Source organism: Zingiber officinale, chromosome 4A (assembly GCF_018446385.1).
Source record: "Zingiber officinale cultivar Zhangliang chromosome 4A, Zo_v1.1, whole genome shotgun sequence".
In the NCBI taxonomy this organism is placed as follows: domain Eukaryota; kingdom Viridiplantae; phylum Streptophyta; class Magnoliopsida; order Zingiberales; family Zingiberaceae; genus Zingiber; species Zingiber officinale.
The window spans coordinates 860,857-880,494 of NC_055992.1; the positions used below are offsets into that span (position 1 = coordinate 860,857).

The 19,638-nt window shown below is 34.2% G+C and overlaps 2 protein-coding genes across 3 annotated transcripts; both read left to right on the forward strand.

The window, feature by feature from the left end:
• The first annotated feature begins 2,860 nt into the window (after positions 1-2,860).
• Positions 2,861-9,497, forward strand: LOC121969166. 2 transcript variants are annotated; one of them, XM_042519116.1, is made up of 8 exons: positions 2,861-2,961; positions 3,192-3,420; positions 6,497-6,670; positions 6,784-6,876; positions 6,987-7,055; positions 8,541-8,747; positions 8,940-9,065; positions 9,148-9,497. In XM_042519116.1, the coding sequence occupies exons 1-8, from the start codon at positions 2,879-2,881 to the stop codon at positions 9,286-9,288; spliced, it is 1,122 nt and encodes a 373-aa protein (XP_042375050.1). In that variant the 5' UTR covers positions 2,861-2,878; the 3' UTR covers positions 9,289-9,497. The 2 variants fall into 2 exon arrangements, with proteins under 2 accessions (XP_042375050.1, XP_042375048.1); XM_042519114.1 differs by lacking the exon at positions 2,861-2,961 and having other exon boundaries at positions 3,004-3,420.
• Positions 9,498-10,892: 1,395 nt separating this feature from the next.
• On the forward strand, positions 10,893-19,638 carry LOC121969168 (zinc finger CCCH domain-containing protein 31-like). The gene is made up of 3 exons (XM_042519118.1): positions 10,893-11,122; positions 11,788-11,848; positions 18,639-19,638. The coding sequence occupies exons 1-3, from the start codon at positions 11,062-11,064 to the stop codon at positions 19,390-19,392; spliced, it is 876 nt and encodes a 291-aa protein (XP_042375052.1). The 5' UTR covers positions 10,893-11,061; the 3' UTR covers positions 19,393-19,638.

The following is a 19,638-nucleotide window of genomic DNA, read 5'->3' on the forward strand; positions in this document are numbered from 1 at the left end:
GGAGTTCCATTATTGTTTCTCGTCTTTGTTGGATATTATTCAAGGTTTTACTGGTTGTGAAAAAAAAAGAAACTGCTTGAACTTGAGTTTTCTATGGAACTTGGATGAGTTGCTGGTGCTAAGTTGCTCTTCTTTGTCAATGTAGATTTATTTATCATTAGTAACATGGTAAACCAAACATCCATTGGCAGTTACTATGACAATATTAAATTAAGAAATCTGTTCTGTGCTAAAGTGCATAGCATGAGTGTTTGATAAACTATATTTCAAGAGAAGTTTTATATCATATAGTGCTCTTACTTTATGGTTTGGTCTTTTTATTCAATCTTCATCTAGAAGACTAGCTATGTTGAAAGTCATAGGAACTTTAGCAGGAATGAGATTGGTTGCTTTGGAATGTTGGGTTTCTTGGATAGATTTTGTAATGCACTATTTCTGTATATGAATAGTAGCACTTGATTCGATATGAAGTTTTGGTTTCCATTTCCTAACTAGCATGGCTTTAATGAACAAAAGGTTGGTACAATCTTTGCGCTCTACTTGGTAGAGCTCATTTAAGTTCATTTAAGATGAAGCACTGATGTAAATAAACACACTTAAACATATAACATAAAACAAATGAATGAATTTGAAACCCTTGCCACCTGACTCAATACAGTTAAAGAACAAAACTGATACAAATGAAGTGATACCTATCTGATCCACTATACAACTTTCCACTAGTGAAATGAAAGGTTGTACAATTCAATCATATCACCTTGTATGGAATCTTAAGCCAAGCGAAGATGAAATGAGGGATGATCTCAAATGGGTGTAGAAGATTTGAGGTATTCATAGTGATCCTGAGGTTTGGAGCTCACTATTATTTAATGCCACTGTCCCTGAGTTAACTTTGGAACTCAATTCTCAAATGCTTGCATCCTCAGTATGATCAAAGGAATCCATTGTTGGCATTGGAAGAGTAAGCACTCAGATTCCCTTCTTAGTAAACGTTTATTATAGATTCACGATGAACTCGTGGAGCGTACGAGTTCGATAGGTGCAGCAAACATGAAGTTTATTGAATGGTTTGTGAGTGAAAGTAATGGTACCGTGTTGGCTTATGAGATTTTCCGCCCTAAAAGACCCAAAATCCTTTGGGACTCGGTGGTAAGCCTTACATACTACCCAAGCATCAATTTACTTCTTGGTTGCTTGCGCACAGGAAGTTAAGGACAGCGGATATATTGTTGTATGAATCTTATAAGCTTTGTGCCTTATGCTGCCAAGCTGAGGAGTCCGATGCTCATATTTTCTTTGATTGCACTATTACTCGATCACTTTGGGACAAGGTAAAGAGATTGGTGGACATCAGATTTGATATCACAGACATGAATGGGTTGTCCCAAGATTTCCAGAGGCACTACAAAGGGAACAGTCGCTGTATCAAGGCCTGATACCTTACTATGTCTTCTATGATTTATCTTTTATGGGATGCACTATTATCTTTTATGGGATGCACTTAATAGATATTGTTTTGAGAGTCTTGTACCATGTTTTGAGAGAATGTTTCACAAAGACAGGTACATGTCTAGTGCTTTATGGACATCTCGTGATTGTACAGTGTTGATTTTGGTGGCATAATACATTTACCTCCCCACCAAAAAATAAAAGGAATCCATTGTTATCATTTCTCGTTTGTTTTTTTTTTAAATGACCTTTTTGAATAACTCAAACTTTTACTTCACAAGGAAATATATATTCAATACCTTCGCACTGCTATGATATCTTCATTGGACACTGGCATTCAAGGGTTAGAAAATTCTATAATCCTATTGTATATTCCATTTCTCTACACATCATAAATTAATTTGTTCATCTTTCATAAACAAATGGCACTTGTATGCTCTATTGTATTCATCAACTCTCCCAAGTAAAACTCTTTTTAGATATGCAAAATTGTTTGTAATTTTTCCCTTCAATCTCATTTCTTGCCATAGTTGAAACATTTAACTTCTGTCTATGCTCTAAATTGACCTTATAACTCTCAGGATGTAGTACAGACGGTGGGTGCATGATATCTCTGACATAATGACCAGGGGTCGATTCTCAGAAACTGACGATCAGTGATTTATCCCGTCATGCGCCTATAGCCTGTGTACCTGCATGATCCTTCCTCCATATCCGTGGGGTCGGATCTCCCTTTTTCAAATTGACCTTATAGATACTATCCTAAACAGTAGATCAATTCAAAATGTCTCATTCATAACTAGATATTTTCACTCAGAAACGGATATCTTGGAACACATGCTCAATCAACAAACAATTATTATAGGTGATTTTATATCTTTCACATACTCTCCTTGACACATATCAGACGCGCATTATCACATAACATTCTTGTCTTGCTGTCTCAAAGTATCTGCCTCTTTGGTCATATTCTAAGTGTCACCTATCGACCTAAACTACCAGCATGTGGATCCAAATTCCAAAACTATAAAAGGGTTTTCTTGTCACTAGCGGGATTGAGGCTCGATCAAACCGTTCGATAAATATTATTTTATTAAATTTAGATATTTATAAAAAAATAAATATCTAATTTTTAAATTTAGAGAAATATTATTTATAAATATTAAATTTAAGAAATCAAGTAAGGCAGTTGATATAAAAGTTTTTTTTTAACTATTATATGCAAAATTTAGGATAAAATTTATTGATAAGGTAGTTGACGGGCCATCTCTATCCCAGTTTCGATCGGTTTAATCATCGAGCTATTTTTTTTTCCCAAAAATCGTCTGTTCGTTAATTTTGGTTTTTCTTGAGTGAATATAATTTAAAAGGTAGTTTTTTTTTTTGAATTTCTCTCTCCGTCAGCGGTCAACGTGGAAGACATCGGAGGATGAGCTGCGTAACAGATCGTTCTCTCCGTTTTAAGGAGATTAAGAATAGGCGAAATATTTTGGAAAGGATTTGCGGCCGAAGGTAATACATTTCTTAAATGCCCATTTAAAGCGCTCCAATTTGATGCTTGTGGAGCTGTCTTTCTCACAAATCACATTTGCGTGTAAACTATCGACTTTGTATTTCAAGAACCTAACCGTTTCGTGGCCTTGCCCTGCTCGCCTTCCTTCTCTGGTGGTGTTGCCGTGTTGGTTTCTGTCAATGGACCTCCCTGTGATCGATCTTTCCCGGTACATGGAAATCTCCGCCAGGAGCGGCGGAACTGTTTGTTCGGCTTCGGACGAGGTTGGAAATGCCGAGGAGTTTAGGGCGCTATGTGCGGCGGTGAGCGGAAGTCTCAGGGACACCGGCGCGCTCCTCGTGAAGGACCCTCGCTGCACCGCGGAGGACAATGACCGGTTCCTTGATATGATGGAGCGGTACTTCGAGCGATCCGAGGAGTTCAAGCTCCAACAAGCACGCCCTAATTTACATTTCCAGGTGTCCCCTTTTTCTTACTTTCCTTTTCCCCTGCCCTCGCTGTTTGTTTGTTTTTATTCCCGAGTATAAATTTGTTTCCTAATAATTGTACACAGTGATAATTTTCTTCCGAGGTGATCACTGAACTTTCGAAACGGCATTATTCTTATGCTCTTGACTAAAACTTTGTATTTTGAGCTCAAAATTGGATCTTGATGCCGGCCTTTTTTATGTCCGCCTTTTTGCATGAATATCTGCCACGTGTGCGAGCAGATATCAGATCCAGAAGGGATGAATACCAACTTAAAAGGTGTGAATTGGTATGATGCCAACTTGGTTTAAGGGTGAAATCGAATTAACCTATAATAATTCAGTACATTGGAATGAAATGTGCAAAAGAAAAGGGAAAAATGAAATGTAAGGATAAATTTTTTGTTAAAATGGAAAGAGTGGAAGTATTTGAGACATGCACTAGAAATAGTTATTTAGCCATCAATTATCTCTTTTAGGAGTATGCAAGCAATAATATGGTATGTGGATACTATGTAGTCATTTTATACAGATACATATATATACATGTTCAGTAAGAACAACCTTAGATCTATAAAGCAGAAGTTGCAGGGCTATGCTGTTGTTCAAGAAGAAGGGGTGCCCTGAGAAAATTGGTACATCTATTTATCTCTCTCTCTCTCTCTCTCTCTCTATATATATATATATATATATATAGATTGAGAGAAAGAGAAGTTTTACATCTATCACATAGCATATCAAATTAATTGATCTAATGATCTTTAAAGGGACAGCCCACGACACAAAGCTCTCGCCAATGCAGAGTCTCGGAGAAGGGTCTATTATACGCATCCTTACCTTGCTATGCAAGAGGATGATTCCGACTCAAACTAGGTCACACACGGTAGTAACTTTACCATTGCATCAAGGCTCCCCTTCATCTAATGATCTCTATAAAAGAAATTATATATCTATGACGTAAATGTATAACAAAATTCATATACAAGTGTTTAATATTTACATCGTTAAACCATAAATTGTTTATACAATAAGCATCACTATTATTAATCCTGTAGAATTTATCTAACAAAACCTGTCAGTGTACTCATTGTAGACATCCCTCACTCTCTCATGATTTTTCAGTATATGAGCCTCTAGGTTAGTTCTGTCAAACAATCTTTAACTTGATCATTTTTGACTAAACAAATTTAACCAACTCATGGAAGGACGCAACATCATATGCATCTTGCATAAAGACTCGGTCAAGTTTCTTTGCCACATGATTTGAAGTATATAAAATGTGAACTGCAGACCTTGATTTATTCTGCAATTCTATGTTTCTTAATGAAGTCTTGATGTTTTATGTTGTCATACAAATTGATGGAAAATGGCACCTTGTAGTTATTTCTCCGGCCTTTGTCAAAAGCATTAATATTTAGTAAGAGATGTTCATCACATTCCTAAAGGACAAGTCGGATCAATGATAGTGCCACATTAGTTTTGGAAGTACCTAGTACGGAGATGTTTATGGATGAGACTACTAGAACACTATTTTCATAGTGACTCTTGTTTGCCATATTATTTTTGTCCAAACTTCTTTTACTCTCTTTGTTAAATTTGTATACCACTACTACTATACCTCAACTTGTTTGATTAGTCTTGTTAGGAATTTGACTTTTGGTAGTAAAAAAAAGGGGTTAAGGACGAAATTCATGCATGAACTATGAGTGTCATTGCAAGTTTAGACATCAACTTTTTAAAGAAAAGTTATACATAAACTCTCTAATTGTTACACAGTTAGGGGGTGTTTGGTTGATGGATTTGGGAATGAGGGAATGGAATGATAGTAAAAGATAGTGTTTGGATTGTGGGTTTAGAAATGACAATTTGAGAATGATTTCTAGATTTATGGGAATCAACCAAACCCATATAACTAGGTGGGTTTCATTTCCATTTCCATTTCCATTTCCATTTCCATTCCACCTTACTATCAAACTCATACCCATAGTTATTCCTATCATTTAACCAAACGCCACCTTAGTCATTCCTTCAAATCTAGGATAATTATATAAGGCAAGTGGAGTCTTGACTGGGTAACACATCCATGTGCCACGTTAATAGAATCAAACTATCAAATCAGCATTTGAATATAGTTGTATGTTACCCTCTCTAACCCACCATTACTTTGTAAAGTAATCCTTTAATTTCTAAAATCAAGATATAGTTAGCCAGCATAGCAATTGTACAAGGCAAGTGAAATCTTGACTAGCAACACATTTCAATGCCATGTTAACAAAATCAAACTAATAACTAATATCTGCATGTGAATATATTTGTACATTACCATTTCTAATCCTCCGTCACCTTGTAAATTATAATCTTTTAGTTTCTAGAGTCGAAACATTGTTAGCTAGTATCCTTAACCAAGCATAGGCTCCTCCTACCCGAGTGGAAAGAGGCACTACGAGGTCACCAGGTTAGTGAATATCAGTTAGTTTATTATTTCTTTAGATTAGATATCATTTGGCAACCAAATACTAGAAAATTACATGAAACAAACTTAACTAGACTACTGACATTTTTATTTCTGGATGTTGGATATATACAAAAACTAGCAGGTCCTTTGACATGATTTGCATTGATTCTTCTCCCAGACCATAAGCATCTAGCTTTTGATTAGTATAATAAATACTACTGAGTGCGTGTTTTGAGTGGAATGGTTTATTCCCCTTTCAGGCTATGGAAATTCCTTTTTCAAAAAATTTGCCAAGTTATCATTTACTCAATACATGTATTGACTATACGGTTTCAGTTGGGCCTGGTAAAGTGTGCCACTCGAGAAAATATATTCAGGACAAACATATTCAAAAATGTTTTGGGCGGGCATAATCAATTTAATGGGTAAACAACATTGTATCCATCCATCCATGATCATTGCTATTTTCTACCCTAAACTTGTTTATTTCTCATGCTTGTTATCGTTAATTGGAAAAAGTGACATCATAATATATGACTGCGATTATCTGTATTGTTAATGGAATAAATGTTTTTAACCTATCAAACTAATCGAGTGAATGCAACTACTTAGGTTGGTTCAACTCCCGAGGGTGTGGAGATACCGCGCAGTCTGGTTGATGAAGATATGCAAGCAAGGATTAAATCTATGCCAAAGGAGTTCCAACCTGCTATTCCTTCTGGTCCAGACCCTAAATGGCGATACATGTGGAGAGTTGGTCCTCGACCAGCAAACACTCATTTTAAGGTCTCAATATTTTGTTTATGTATATTTTGCATAATCTTGTTTCTAATTCATCTATTAAGAATATAAATCTTTGATTAAATATATGTTGTGGTAAATTATCTTTTTGGATGAAGGAACTGAACTCTGAACCTGTTATACCTGATGAATTTCCTGATTGGAAAGAAACTATGGATCTTTGGGGATCTAAAATGATAGCTGCTATTGAGGTACATCATTTTTAGTAATCTGGTATAGGCTTATAGCTGTTTGGTTTGTCTTTTTGTTGCTACTCCTCATTACTACACCATGTCTGTATCTAAGAGTTTATTTGTCATAGGTTGTTGCTGAGATGGCTGCTATTGGATTTGGCTTGGACAAGGATGCATTTACCTCTTTAATGGACCATGTAATACTTCTTGTTTAGTTTTATATGCTGTCACTTCTACTAGATTTTCCTTCATTAGATCCAACACATTCTTCTATATTCTTGCATATGCTTGCAACAAAATCATGTATCATCATCAAGTTTTAGTTGTTCCAACTATTTTGAGGTTGGCTATATAGTTTTTATCCCTTATGAAGCTCAATGCAAGTTTTATCATTTGGCCTTGTAACAATAGTGTTAAGATCCATTTTCATAGGGTTTAAACATATTTGATGTTGTCTGTTTAGGCTTAATACAACTCTCAACCTTTTTCATCTGGGCATGAATGACAGTGGTGTTTTTAATAGTCCTTTTGGTCATTCTAGTTATGCAATCTTTGCAGTTTCATAAATTTCAATTAATGGTTCTTTCGGCATTACTTACTGCTTCAGTGTTAGGATATGGATCCCAATATTGTTTATCATACATACTTTATGTCTTAATTCCTTATGACCTGAGTGTCATACCTATGTCAATGGTCTTTTGGAATTGGATTTTCTTCAACTTGATTCCAGTTCCAACATAAGTTCATTGAACTTCTACCTAATCTGAAATCCAAAGATAGTGTCCTTCATGTGTCAAAACTGAGATTCGTAGTGTGTTGTCATTAGTGTTTTTGACTCTTGTTTGAGAATTTCATCTTTTATACTTTGGTCAATGATGTTTGGGGAATCTGTTGTATGCCTTTTATATAGACATAACTTCCTATGATATAATTTCCTTATATTCCTATATATATATATATATATATATATTAATATCTCGTTAGAGGTGGGTAAGGAATTGCTCTTTGGCCAGTCAGGTATTGAGATTCATCTTCAAACATATTGCTGTAACTTTTTTACTTTGCTAATGATAGTCTACTTTTGACAAAAAAAACGCTGTTTCTATTTACTATTATTATGATGGCGTGGAACCATGTAGAATCTCAATCTGATATTGCTGCATGGTGCCTATTCTTTTTCTAGTTACATTGAGTAGTTAACCTCAACATTCTTGGAACACTTTGTAGGTAGTTTTCGCATGTTAGTGTAGATTCCAGAAAAACCTATGCCCATTCGTCTATGTCCCTTCATCTATGTGCCTTTGATCAAGATGGTTAATGTAATATGGATTGAGCATTGTAATTGTTTGAATGTGCTTAATAAGTAGGCTTCTTTAAGATGATTTTTTTAATGTATAGTCAGTGCATTATTCCGTCTCTAATTTGCTTGTTTGAGTTTAATGATTTATGTGCTTTTTTCAGTTTGAGAGATTTCTCCTTTAATAGAAACTTTCTCCAATGAAGTGTTATTAACCACATCCAGCTTGGACGTGTTACCTGAGAAATACAGTTCCAATTTAGATTGAACACTTCTTTTGTTTGCACTATTAGGCTATACTAGCCTTTTACTAGACTATCTTTGTGTTAACTCATTATAAGATTCCTTTTCTTAATGTTTCTTGTTTTTCCCATGATAACTGTAGGGACCTCATCTCCTTTCTCCGACAGGAAGTGATCTACAACGACATGGCAGTCTAGGGACTGTGTTTGCCGGATATCATTATGACCTGAATTTCCTAACAATCCATGGGAGAAGCAGATTCCCAGGCCTAAACATATGGTTAAGAAATGGACAGAAGATGGAAGTCAAGGTTCCTTTTGGTTGTCTCCTTATCCAAACCGGAAAGCAGGTGATTATTTTTACATTATAATTAAACAAGTCGTTTAATTTGCACTTTGAGCTATATTAGGAAATAGTTTTGTTGGTTTTAACTGTATGACTCAGTGACAATTAAATTTTAGAGCAACTGTTTTCTAACTGCTCAACGAAGAAACTTAAATCTGGCAAGCAGCTCATCTCTGCTGGGTGCTTTTATATGCAGCTAGAGTGGTTAACCGCAGGTGAGTGTTTGGCTGGAATGCACGAAGTTCTTGTAACTAATAGGACACTAGAAGCTATTGAGTCAGCTCGACAACAATCCCACAGTCTTTGGAGGGTTTCATCAACCGTAAGTACTCTCCGCCGTATGTTTGCGCTTCTTCTGCGTCTGGGCTTAATTTGGTTAACCAATTTCTTGTTCCTTTAACCAGCTCTTTGGGCACATCGCATCTGATGCAACATTGAAGCCATTAGGTCATTTTGCTGACGCACCCCTTGCGAGCAAGTACCCTCCCATCTGTACAGGAGATTATGTCGAGAAAGAACTTGCTGCAATTAATCTCAAAGGCTAGAGGGATGTCTCTAGAAAAGCTATGGTGACTTGTAGTCTGCAAATAACTTGGGTCACATGGGGAAAGCAGCTCGTCTTTTCTCACCTACAAAACTGTTGATCCCTTCGAACTAAATAATTGGCTGTAAGAAAATGAAACTGACATGCATATGATTATTCCTATCTAATTCAAACATAACTATTTAATGATTTTTACCTGATGTTACGAGATGTTATTGATTTCTATGTAATATGCTTGGTCTTGATATACTTATGAAAAAACAAAAAAGAATATTCACGAGAACCAGTGACTTTTGTTATCGATGAAAAGATTTTAAATTTCGAAAGAAAAAATATGGAGGGAATATTTAAAACAATTTTAAACTTTTTAAAGTTACTAACATTTTTTTGGTTAAAATTTATTAATTCAATTTTTAGAATTTTTTTTTGATAACTTTGGTTAATTAAGAGTATAATTGTACTTATTGATAGGACGGTAAATAAACCGAGTCGAGTTTTAGGGCTTTCAAACTTATTTGATAAGTTAACTGAGTTAAGTCGAGTTAAATTTAAAATAAATTAAGTTTTTGAAATGATTGTTCAATTTAGGTTGATTTATTTTTTTATGAGCTTGAGTTTTTTTGAATCTAGGCTTGATCTTAGCTCGTTTATATATTATTAAACTCTCAATTCAAATTTGATTTGTTTAAATCTTATTGAGCTCTTAATTCAAGATTATTTGATTGTTTAAAATTTTTACTTATTTAATGAGTTATTGAGTTTGATAAATCAAATTTATTTGTTTATTTTATTTTTTTATTTATTTAGCACATTGATAAAAGTTTTATTAATAATTCATAAATATTGTTCGCGAATATTGTTCACGAATATTGTATATGAATGTTATTCATAAATATTAATGAGTTAAACACATATATATAGTTTACTTGTTTATTTTAATGAGCTGTTCAAATTTTTTATTTAATTAATTTTGTGTATATTAAATACATATACATAAGTTTTTACCAAATATATTTATGAACATTTAATTCATTCAGAACCCTACTTATAGACTGATTTAAAGTTTTTTTCGGCCATAAAATATTTTAGTCAGGTTATTAAATACTAACTATTGATGATTTTTAAATTAAAAAAGAATATGGATTATAATAGTAAATTTAAACTCATTGATAAATTTTTAGTCCAAATTTATTGATTAATTTAAATGATTTATTTTTTTAAAAAAAATATATAAATAGATTTAGGAAAAAGTGTTTGATAAAATACTGATTTTTATTTTTTCTTTGGTATATATATATATATATATATATATATATTTTTTTTTTTTTAATTTACAGGTTATTTTAGAAAATAAGTATGCCATTTGGTAATTATTAAAGTTGAGGGCAGGCTTTCATTATTTATTTATTAAAGTTGAGTGCCTACGCAAAATTGCCGTTTGCCATTTTACTAAATAACGGGGCAATTTCGTCATTAATTATGAGGAAATCATGTAGTGACGATTAGGATAAATTTAATCATTTTAAGTGCGCACTTATTACGGTAGTTAAGTTGTGTGCGCGGATTCTAGAACCACATAACTAATCCGATTGGAATCGCACGTCTGATGTCCGCCCCCCAATCGCTTAATTTAGCCCGGACCACTCTCGTTACCAAATCCCTAGTTCCTTCGAGCCCAAGCTAGGGTTTTGCACTCCACCTCGGCGTTGCGCCCGCGATCTAGGGTTTAAATCCGTCCCTCTCCAGCAAACCATCTTGTCTTTCGTTTGCAACTATGGACGCTCGCAAGAGGGCGCGAGCTGAAGGTGCTACGAACGGTACAAAGCGTATAAAAGGTACGCAAAGGAAGGCTTTGTTTTGTTTGGAGTAGGTTACTTTTGAACAAGCGTCTTACGCTTGCTTCTTTCCAGATGTGTTGGCTGTTGGTCCAAATCTAATTTCCGTTTTAGTCGATTGTCATGTGCTCGTTGTTGATCAATACTGTGAAGCTCATACTTTGAAGGACTTGTACACGAATATGTTTGATACTAAAGTTGCCATCGGATTGTTTTCCTTTGAAATCATTGTTGATCAACTCTTTGTTTTGCACAATGGCTCCGCATTAAACACCTTTTCTATTTGGTATTTGTTAACCGTAGACCTAATTTTCACACTTAAAAAATAATTTTACTCAGGAAGATTCAACTTGGAACTCATTAGGATATACTTCTCGAGTCAAGAGTACAATCTGGCAGTCTGCGTGTTTTTTTTTCTGTTTATATATATACTTTTTTACAATTCCCATATTATGACAAGTCACAAAATTTTTAATAATTATGACAATATACTAAAACTGCTTAGGCAGACGTTTAAACATCATATTGATATTTAGAAAGGTAACTTTTCAGTGGAGAAGGTTCTCAATATATGGCTGGTGGAATAATTTAATATTGTCAGAAGTATGACAGCAATTGAATCACTGAAATTGTAACTAAGAGTAAAAAACAATGTTATGATACAGAAACGGACTCGAACCAACCTGGTCTAGGAAGCAAATTGAAGCCATGCACCAAGTTCTTCAGGTTCTAATCTTAACCTGTTCAAGATAAATTATCAGAATTTAACTTTTTAAATTATGAATTTATGATGTAATAGTTAACCATCAATTTGATTTGTAATTCTGTTTTTTCTAATTTGTTAAAGGCTAATGAATTGGCAATGCTAGTTGAATACAGGTAATTGTAACTTCATGAAAGCTAATGAATCTGATGTCTAAGCTGTGGTACTCGCTGTTATGGTAAAATCAACCTAAGAAGCATTTTGAACTGGGAAATGGGGGTATTTGTTATTTTGTGGAGATGCACCTAAACAGGAAGACTTATCTGACAGTGAAAAACTCACACTTTAATTAAGTCGATATTAATTATTTCTCAATTTATGTTTCTGCAAATAATGTTCTGTTGTATAATATATTTGGGGATACTTTTCTCTTCTATCTTCGTTAGAGACATTTTATGTTTACCTATCTACAAGTTGACATTGTTCATCATTTTCCATATGTTTGTTTTTGTACTTCTACGAACTTCTAGACAAATGGAAAATCTCAAAATCTTCATGGTTTACCTTCTTGCTTTTTTTTTCAATTGGAAGGAGTGAAATTCCTTCTTAAAACATTTTTTAAGATATGCAACAGACCAGCCATTCTGTTATTGTGCATTTGATCTTTTGGTATTTTGATTCAAAAATTGTATTTGGTTGGTGGTAAATCTTTTTCTTTTATTCAGGATAACTGTATTTACTTATTTGTTGTAGTTTATGATTCCTTTTTTTGCATGATATTGGAAGAATTATGATCAAATATGTTTGTAGTTGTTTTGTAGTTGCAGTTCGTTACAAAGTAGTTATGGATTAGGTATGTATTGCTCGCTGTATGCCACCCTTTTGATTAAAATCATTGTCTTAAGCTTCTGTTATAAAGATTCAACATGTTGGAAGATAGCATCGTGGTTATATTATATTAGATATTATAAGTGATTTGACTGACATAAGAAAATAGAGAAAGGATGGGTCAAGTGAAACCTTGTTGCTCACTTAACATAAGGGTTTTAGACTTTGATTGATTGATAGCATGTCATGATGTGGTGTTGAATCTTCTGTCCTGAATGAGTTGCTGTTTAGGATATGCATAGGTTTTCTATGAATTTCAAATGATCCAAAGGTATTTCAGTTGATTTTTCAAACTAAGAAAAAGTAAACATCAATTATTTTTTCAACATTCGCTTATGAGCTGTGCTGTTAATATCCCAATTCTCTTTTGAAAGATAAAACATGATTAACATAGTAATTGTGGTTATTCTTTAAAATAAAATAGGAATTTTCTTGATCTGGTTTTATATAGAAGGAATGTGTAGTGCAAACAACAAAGAAATTATTTCTATTTTGGTTTGGTTTTTGTCCTTTTTGACACCTTCATGCATTTTAGCTTTTGAATCATTAGTGTGTGAACTAGGAGATGAAATAACATATATAAACAGATAAATCATCGGAAATGATTCTCTTGCCAAGAAACATTCACAAAGTGAATGTTTTTTCCTACTTCTGTTTTCTTTTCCTTTTTTTTTAGTCATTGATTTAGCAAGTCATTTTCAATAGTAAAATGTCCTATCATGCTTTTTTATCATATATGTGTGTTCATAAGTTATTTGTTTTCAAGCAAAAATATTACAGGTCAAATATATATTCTTGTACTTTATAGATTTATATTGGCGTTGTGTACTATTTTTTTTTAATATAAATCAGCTTCTCAGTGACATCATTTTAGATGATGATACTTTGTACTTTATGGATGTTTTGATAAAATGTGTACACTATGAGCATGTGTATCCTACACCACAACAACAACAACAACAACAACAACAACAAAAACCAAGCCTTATCCAAATAGGTGGGGTCGGCTGTATGAATCCTTTTACGCTATTGAGATCTATCTCCTACTATATCATCATCTATATTTAAATAAATTTTATCTTATTTTATTGTTATTAACCAAGTCTTTTTTGGTCTTCCTCTTTCTCGTTTGATATGTATGTTTATCATAGTTTCACATCGCTTAACTGGAGCATTTATTGTTCGTCCGTACCATCTTAAACGTGCCTATTGGAGTTTTTCCTCAATAGATGCAACTCTGACTTTGTTTCTAATGCTCTTATTTCTTATTTTGGCCATCCTTGCATGTCCACACATCCATCTTAACATCCTCATCTCTGCAACTTTCATCTTCTGCTCATGTGCTCGAGTCATAGCCTAATATTCAGCTCCATATAATATAGTAGGTTTAATTGCAGTTTTATGGAACTTTCCTTTAAGTTTAAGAGGTACTTTACGATCACATAAATGCTTGACGCTCCCTTTTATTTCAACCATCCTGCTTGTATTCTATATAAGACATCTCTCTCAATCTCTCCATCATTTTGCAAAAATTATCCTAAATATTTAAATCTCTCGGTTTCGGGCAACTCGTCCTCTCCTATCTTAACGATTGTCTCATTACTTCTATTTTTGTTAAATTTAAATTTCATATATTCTGTCTTTAATCTACTAAACTTAAAACTTTTCCCTTCTAGTGTTTCCTGCCAAGATTCTAGTTTAGCATTTACTCCTTCACGTGTTTCATCTACCAAAATAATATCATCTGCAAACAACATGCACCACGGTACTGTGTTTTGAATGTGCGCAGTGAGTTCGTTCATAATTAGTATAAAAAGATAGGGACTTAGAGTTGATCTTTGATGTAATCCTATCTTTATTGGAAATACTTCAGTCACTCCGCTTGAAGTTTTTACTCTAGGGATGTAAATGAACCAAATGGTTCGCGAGCTATTTGAAGCTCGATATAGTAAAAAGCTCGTTCGAGTTCGTTCGTTTAACTTATCGAGCCGAGCTCGAGCTCAATTTCGAGCTCGACAGTTTTATCGAGCTGAGCTCGAGCTTAAGGATATTCGGCTCGTGAGCTCACGAACATGTTTGTTTATAGGCTCGCGAGCTTGGGCTCAAGCTTGGCTCATTTAAAGGGCTCGAGAACATGTTCGTTTATAGGCTCGTGAACTCGGGGCTTGAGCTCGGCTTGTTTAAAGAGCTCGAGAACATGTTCGTTTATAAGCTCGTGAACTCAGGCTCGAGCTCGACTTGTTTAAAAAGCTCGAGAACATGTTCGTTTATAAGCTCATGAACTCGGGCTCGAGCTCGGCTCGATTAAAGTGCTCACGAACATGTTCAATGGTGTGTTGAGTTTGGAAGTTTAATGTAGTAGTTTGGGATATTTAATGATGTGTTAAGTTTATATTATTTTAGTTGTTAGATTTCTTGAATATTTATTCAAATGAGTTTTCGAGCTCGCTTAACAAGTCTGCCAAACGAGGATTAAAACGAGTCTAAAAACGAGCTCTAAAACGAACCCAAAAATGGGCTCGAACTCGCTTAAAGAGTTAGGCTCGTTACCTATGATAATTGAGCTAATAATGAGCCGAGCTTGAACTGTTCGCGAGCTTAGTAATTCCAAAACGAGCCGAACTCGAGCTTTATGATAAAAGTTCGATTCGAGCTCGAGCCCGAATATAACTTAAACGAGCCGAGCTCGAGCTTAATACTGTTCGGCTCGTTTACATTCCTACTTTACTTTGGTCGTTACATCCTCGCACATATCTTTAATTAGTTCAATATATGTTACGTTAACACATCTTTTTTCTAGAATTCTTTATATAATTTCTCTTGGGACTCTATCATAAGTTTTTTTCTAAATCAATGAATACCATGTGTAGATCTTGTTTTTGCTCCCGATATTTTTCAATTAATTGTCTAAGAAGATACATAGCTTTTATCGTCGACCTTCCAGGCATGAATCTAAATTGTTTTTTGGTCACAGTGGTTTCCTTAATCTTTTTTTCTATTATTTTTTCCCAAAGTTTCATTGTATGACTCATTAGTTTAATACCCCTATAATTTGTACAATTTTGTACGTCTCCCTTGTTCTTATATAAGGGAACTACAGTACTTATCCTCAATTGATTAGATATTTTTTTATTTTCAATATCATGTTAAATAATTTTGTAAGCTATTCAATACCTTGTATCCTTAGTCACTTCCATATCTCTATCGGAATATCATCTCGTCTAACGGCTTCTCTATTATACATCTCATTTAAAGTTTGTTCTATAAGTTTGAATTCTACGATAAAAATTAAAATTTCTATGCTCATTTGACCTATTTAAATTACCTAAGTTAAGTCGGTCATTTAAACCTTCATTAAAATGTGGATGAAAACAGTTGATGAAGTTGATGAAAATATCTTTTCCATTGCTCTTTTTAGGGTATGTATCCTACATATTCTAAAAGTTCTTGTTCCCTCTTGTTCTGACTTATATATAGGACTTGATTTATAATTAAGTTTAGAGATTTTGGAAATTCTATTTGAATACTGTTGAATTATATTGAAATGATTCTAAAATTTAAGCGATCCCAACCTGTACTTTTGTAGTGTCGTTGGGTCTTCGTTAGTCTTAGCTGAATGAAATAGGATTTTTTCTTGTTCTTGTTTAGTTTAAATAGGATGTGGTTCGGTACAGATAAGAAGTTTTTTGTTTTTTAGTATGGGTTGGCTGCATCCTATTGGATACACTTGCAATTTATCCACTTCTCGTTCACTAAAACAAAAACATGAACTATGAGATAGAACTTAATCTAAAGCCAGATAAATGATAAAAATGGGTTTTTGGCAATTGGTTAGTTAGGCATAGTGATATATACTTGTGTGTATATATATGTATGATAAAAAAATTGGGTTTTGGCAATTGGTTAGTTAGGCACATTTATTGAGTTTCATGTATGTCTATATTCCTTTGGTTAATTATTGAGTTAGCAAGTCATATTTAAACTTGGAATGATTTGTCATATTTAGTTTCTTGTCATGGATGTTTAAGTGAAAGTACGACAAATTTTAAAAAAACTTTCATGTCACCTATCTGTTAATATTAGTAATTGACACCATGCTTTATCTAAAAAATCTTCTCTACAGAATCATCCTTGTAGTATATAAATATTTAGCTGATATTTATACAATATCAGCATACACATCCTACATACCATTACAATGGTATTGTATCCTTGTTCTGACTAATTTATTGTGTGTGAATGAATTTCTGAGATTTTTCACCTATTTCAATACCGCTCACTTGAAGTTTGAATGAAAGCTTCATTTGCTGTTTTCCTTGACCAAAGCAACTGCTATTGGAAATTTAATGTCTCTGTTAAAGAGCTTTCTTGTTCTCAGTATTCATGGTCTAATAAAGCCTTTTCACCTTCGACATAAATTATTATTTGTTTTGTGTTGTCAGATATGTTGAGTTATTGTTTCATTTGTATCTGAAAAATACTAACTGAGAAAATGAGCAAAAATGGCGTCCCTCTATTTTCTTCCTTGCTTCCTTCTTTAGGTTTTTGTTTTAGGGAAAATGAGTTTCTATTTCTATTTTTGAAGGATTGACTATGTTGTTCTATTGACCTTGGTGAACAGAATGCTACTTGGATTTTAATTATTAACTAAAAGTTTGAATAGGGAAATTGAACCACAAAAATCAAATTATTTCCTTCTTAGAAACTTATTTTTTCTACTGTTTTCCTTTTATTTTGCAAGGGGGTTCATTTTCAGCTTGCATTAAACAGCATAGAGTTCTTTACAAACCCATTCTTTATTTTCTCTCTGTTGATCCCAAAGATTATTTATAATTTGCAGTAAACAAGGTAGGTGTTTCTTATAGTGTTGAAGTTTTGTAATTTATTCTTTTATTAATTGTTGGTAAAATATAGGAATGTTGTTGGAAGTAATACAAATGTAGCAAAGTTGAGAATGCCAAGATGGATATGTTAAATAGAATAAAATAAAAATAGTAATATTCAAGAGCACTTGGGGATAGCTGTAATAGATATGATAATATAAGAGAAAACATGTTGCAATGATGAGGATCAAAAGTTTCTATAGTTAGGAGGGGAATTTATTAGAGTAGAAGGCATAAGAACTAGAGAGAGACCAAGAAGCATTTGTAAATGTAAAAAATGATTTAATTAATTAAATATTACTGATAATATGATTGTGCATAGATCCCATTGAAAGGTTGAAATTCATGTGACTGATATTAAGTAGGCGGACAAGCAAAGTTTCTATGATGATTCTTTCTTCACACAAAAATTCATAGATAACTTTGATTAAGAGGACTTTGTACCTGCATTCCTTTTATAATATAGTTAGTTGGAATCAATGATTTGCTTTCATTTTGATGTGGTAGGCTCCTGAAAATCTGTTGCATTTATGCTATTTTTGGTTCTTTTGGTCATTAGATTTCTTCCAGCGATTCACTATTGTTGACTTTGGGAACGTAGTCTTCTCTGCTTGTTCTTCTTGAATGTCTAACACTGATGGTTAGATAGTCGTGGATTGTTTTTTGGTTCTAACTGACCGTTGCATTAATATGTAAAATTTTAGAGATGTTTTCTTAAACTTAAAAAGAGCACTCTTGCAAGAGACCAGTGCTTCTTGTAAAAATAATAATCTTTGATATGGGAGGTCAGCTCAAACTCGTATCTCGATAATAATCTTTGATATTAACTATGGTACACACGCAGAATGCTAACAATCAGTTAGTATCTCGACAATTTAATTATTTTTTATGTCTAGATGCTTGCTGATTATATTGTGCATCAAATGTTGGAACAAGATAATATCTTTTTCATCCATTATTGTGCATTGTCTGGCCTCATGCTTCCTACATTGATGTTGAGAAGTTCCTCCTTTGTTTATCTTATTCGTCTCATCTTATGCAGCACTGCTGGATGCCCATTCGGTGAAGGCTGTCATTTCCTGCACTATGTCCCCGGAGGCTATGCCGCTGTTTCACAGATGAATTTGAACACCCTAGGGGTTGCTTCTGTAAAGAATGTAATTCCTCCAGCAGTGACCAATGGGCCACCTGCTGGGAAGACTCGCATGTGCAAAAACTACAACACTCCTGAAGGCTGCAAATTTGGTGATAAGTGCCATTTTGCACACGGGGAATGGGAACTTAGCAAATCTGCTGTTCCACATTTTGATGGCCATATGGCGGCTCCATTGGGTGCAAGGATACCAACAAACTTTGAGCCACGCCAACCTGCTGGCCTGGCTGCTGCAACCAGCTTTGGAGCCTCAGCCACAGCTAAAATCAGCATCGATGCTTCTCTTGCAGGTGCCGTTATAGGTAAGGGTGGAATGAACACAAAGCAGATTTGCCGTATAACGGGTGTTAAGCTTGCAATACGGGAGCATGAATCAGATCCCAATCTGAGAAACATTGAATTGGAGGGAACGTTCGACCAGATCAAACATGCCAATTCCATGGTTAGAGAACTTATAGGCAATGTAAACACTGCAGCAGCTCCTATACCAGCAAAGAGCACGCCTGCTATTGGAATTCCAGGTGCCATAAGCAACAATTATAAGACAAAGTTGTGTGAGAACTTTGCAAAGGGCTCATGCACTTTTGGTGATCGGTGCCATTTCGCTCATGGGGCGGGTGAGCTACACAAACCTGCTGCCTGAAGTACTTTCTACCAAATGCCTCTTCGATTTGTCCTATGAAACTGGCAGTCTTCCCAGTTGGTCGTTCGTGACTTGGTTTCATTGTAACAAGACTCGGAAGATAATTGACTTTAATTTAGTACGTTGTTACCACTTTACGTTTTGTAATATTGCAGGGAGAGCTTTGTTGAAATCTGTACTATTCAAGGCTTTAGAACGCTATCTGTGATAACTGCAGTGCAAACTAGCAACTGAATATTCTGTTTT

Bases quoted from the DNA above. Each gene is read 5' to 3' on its own strand.
- LOC121969166 (XM_042519114.1), top strand. From the start codon at position 3,004: ATGCTTGTGGAGCTGTCTTTCTCACAAATCACATTTGCGTGTAAACTA. The intron at 3,421-6,496 runs GTGTCCCCTTTT...GCAACTACTTAG, and splicing joins GCCCTAATTTACATTTCCAG to GTTGGTTCAACTCCCGAGGG. The intron at 7,056-8,540 runs GTAATACTTCTT...TGATAACTGTAG, and splicing joins TTACCTCTTTAATGGACCAT to GGACCTCATCTCCTTTCTCC.
- LOC121969168 (XM_042519118.1), top strand. From the start codon at position 11,062: ATGGACGCTCGCAAGAGGGCGCGAGCTGAAGGTGCTACGAACGGTACA. The intron at 11,123-11,787 runs GTACGCAAAGGA...GTTATGATACAG, and splicing joins CGGTACAAAGCGTATAAAAG to AAACGGACTCGAACCAACCT. The intron at 11,849-18,638 runs GTTCTAATCTTA...CATCTTATGCAG, and splicing joins CCATGCACCAAGTTCTTCAG to CACTGCTGGATGCCCATTCG.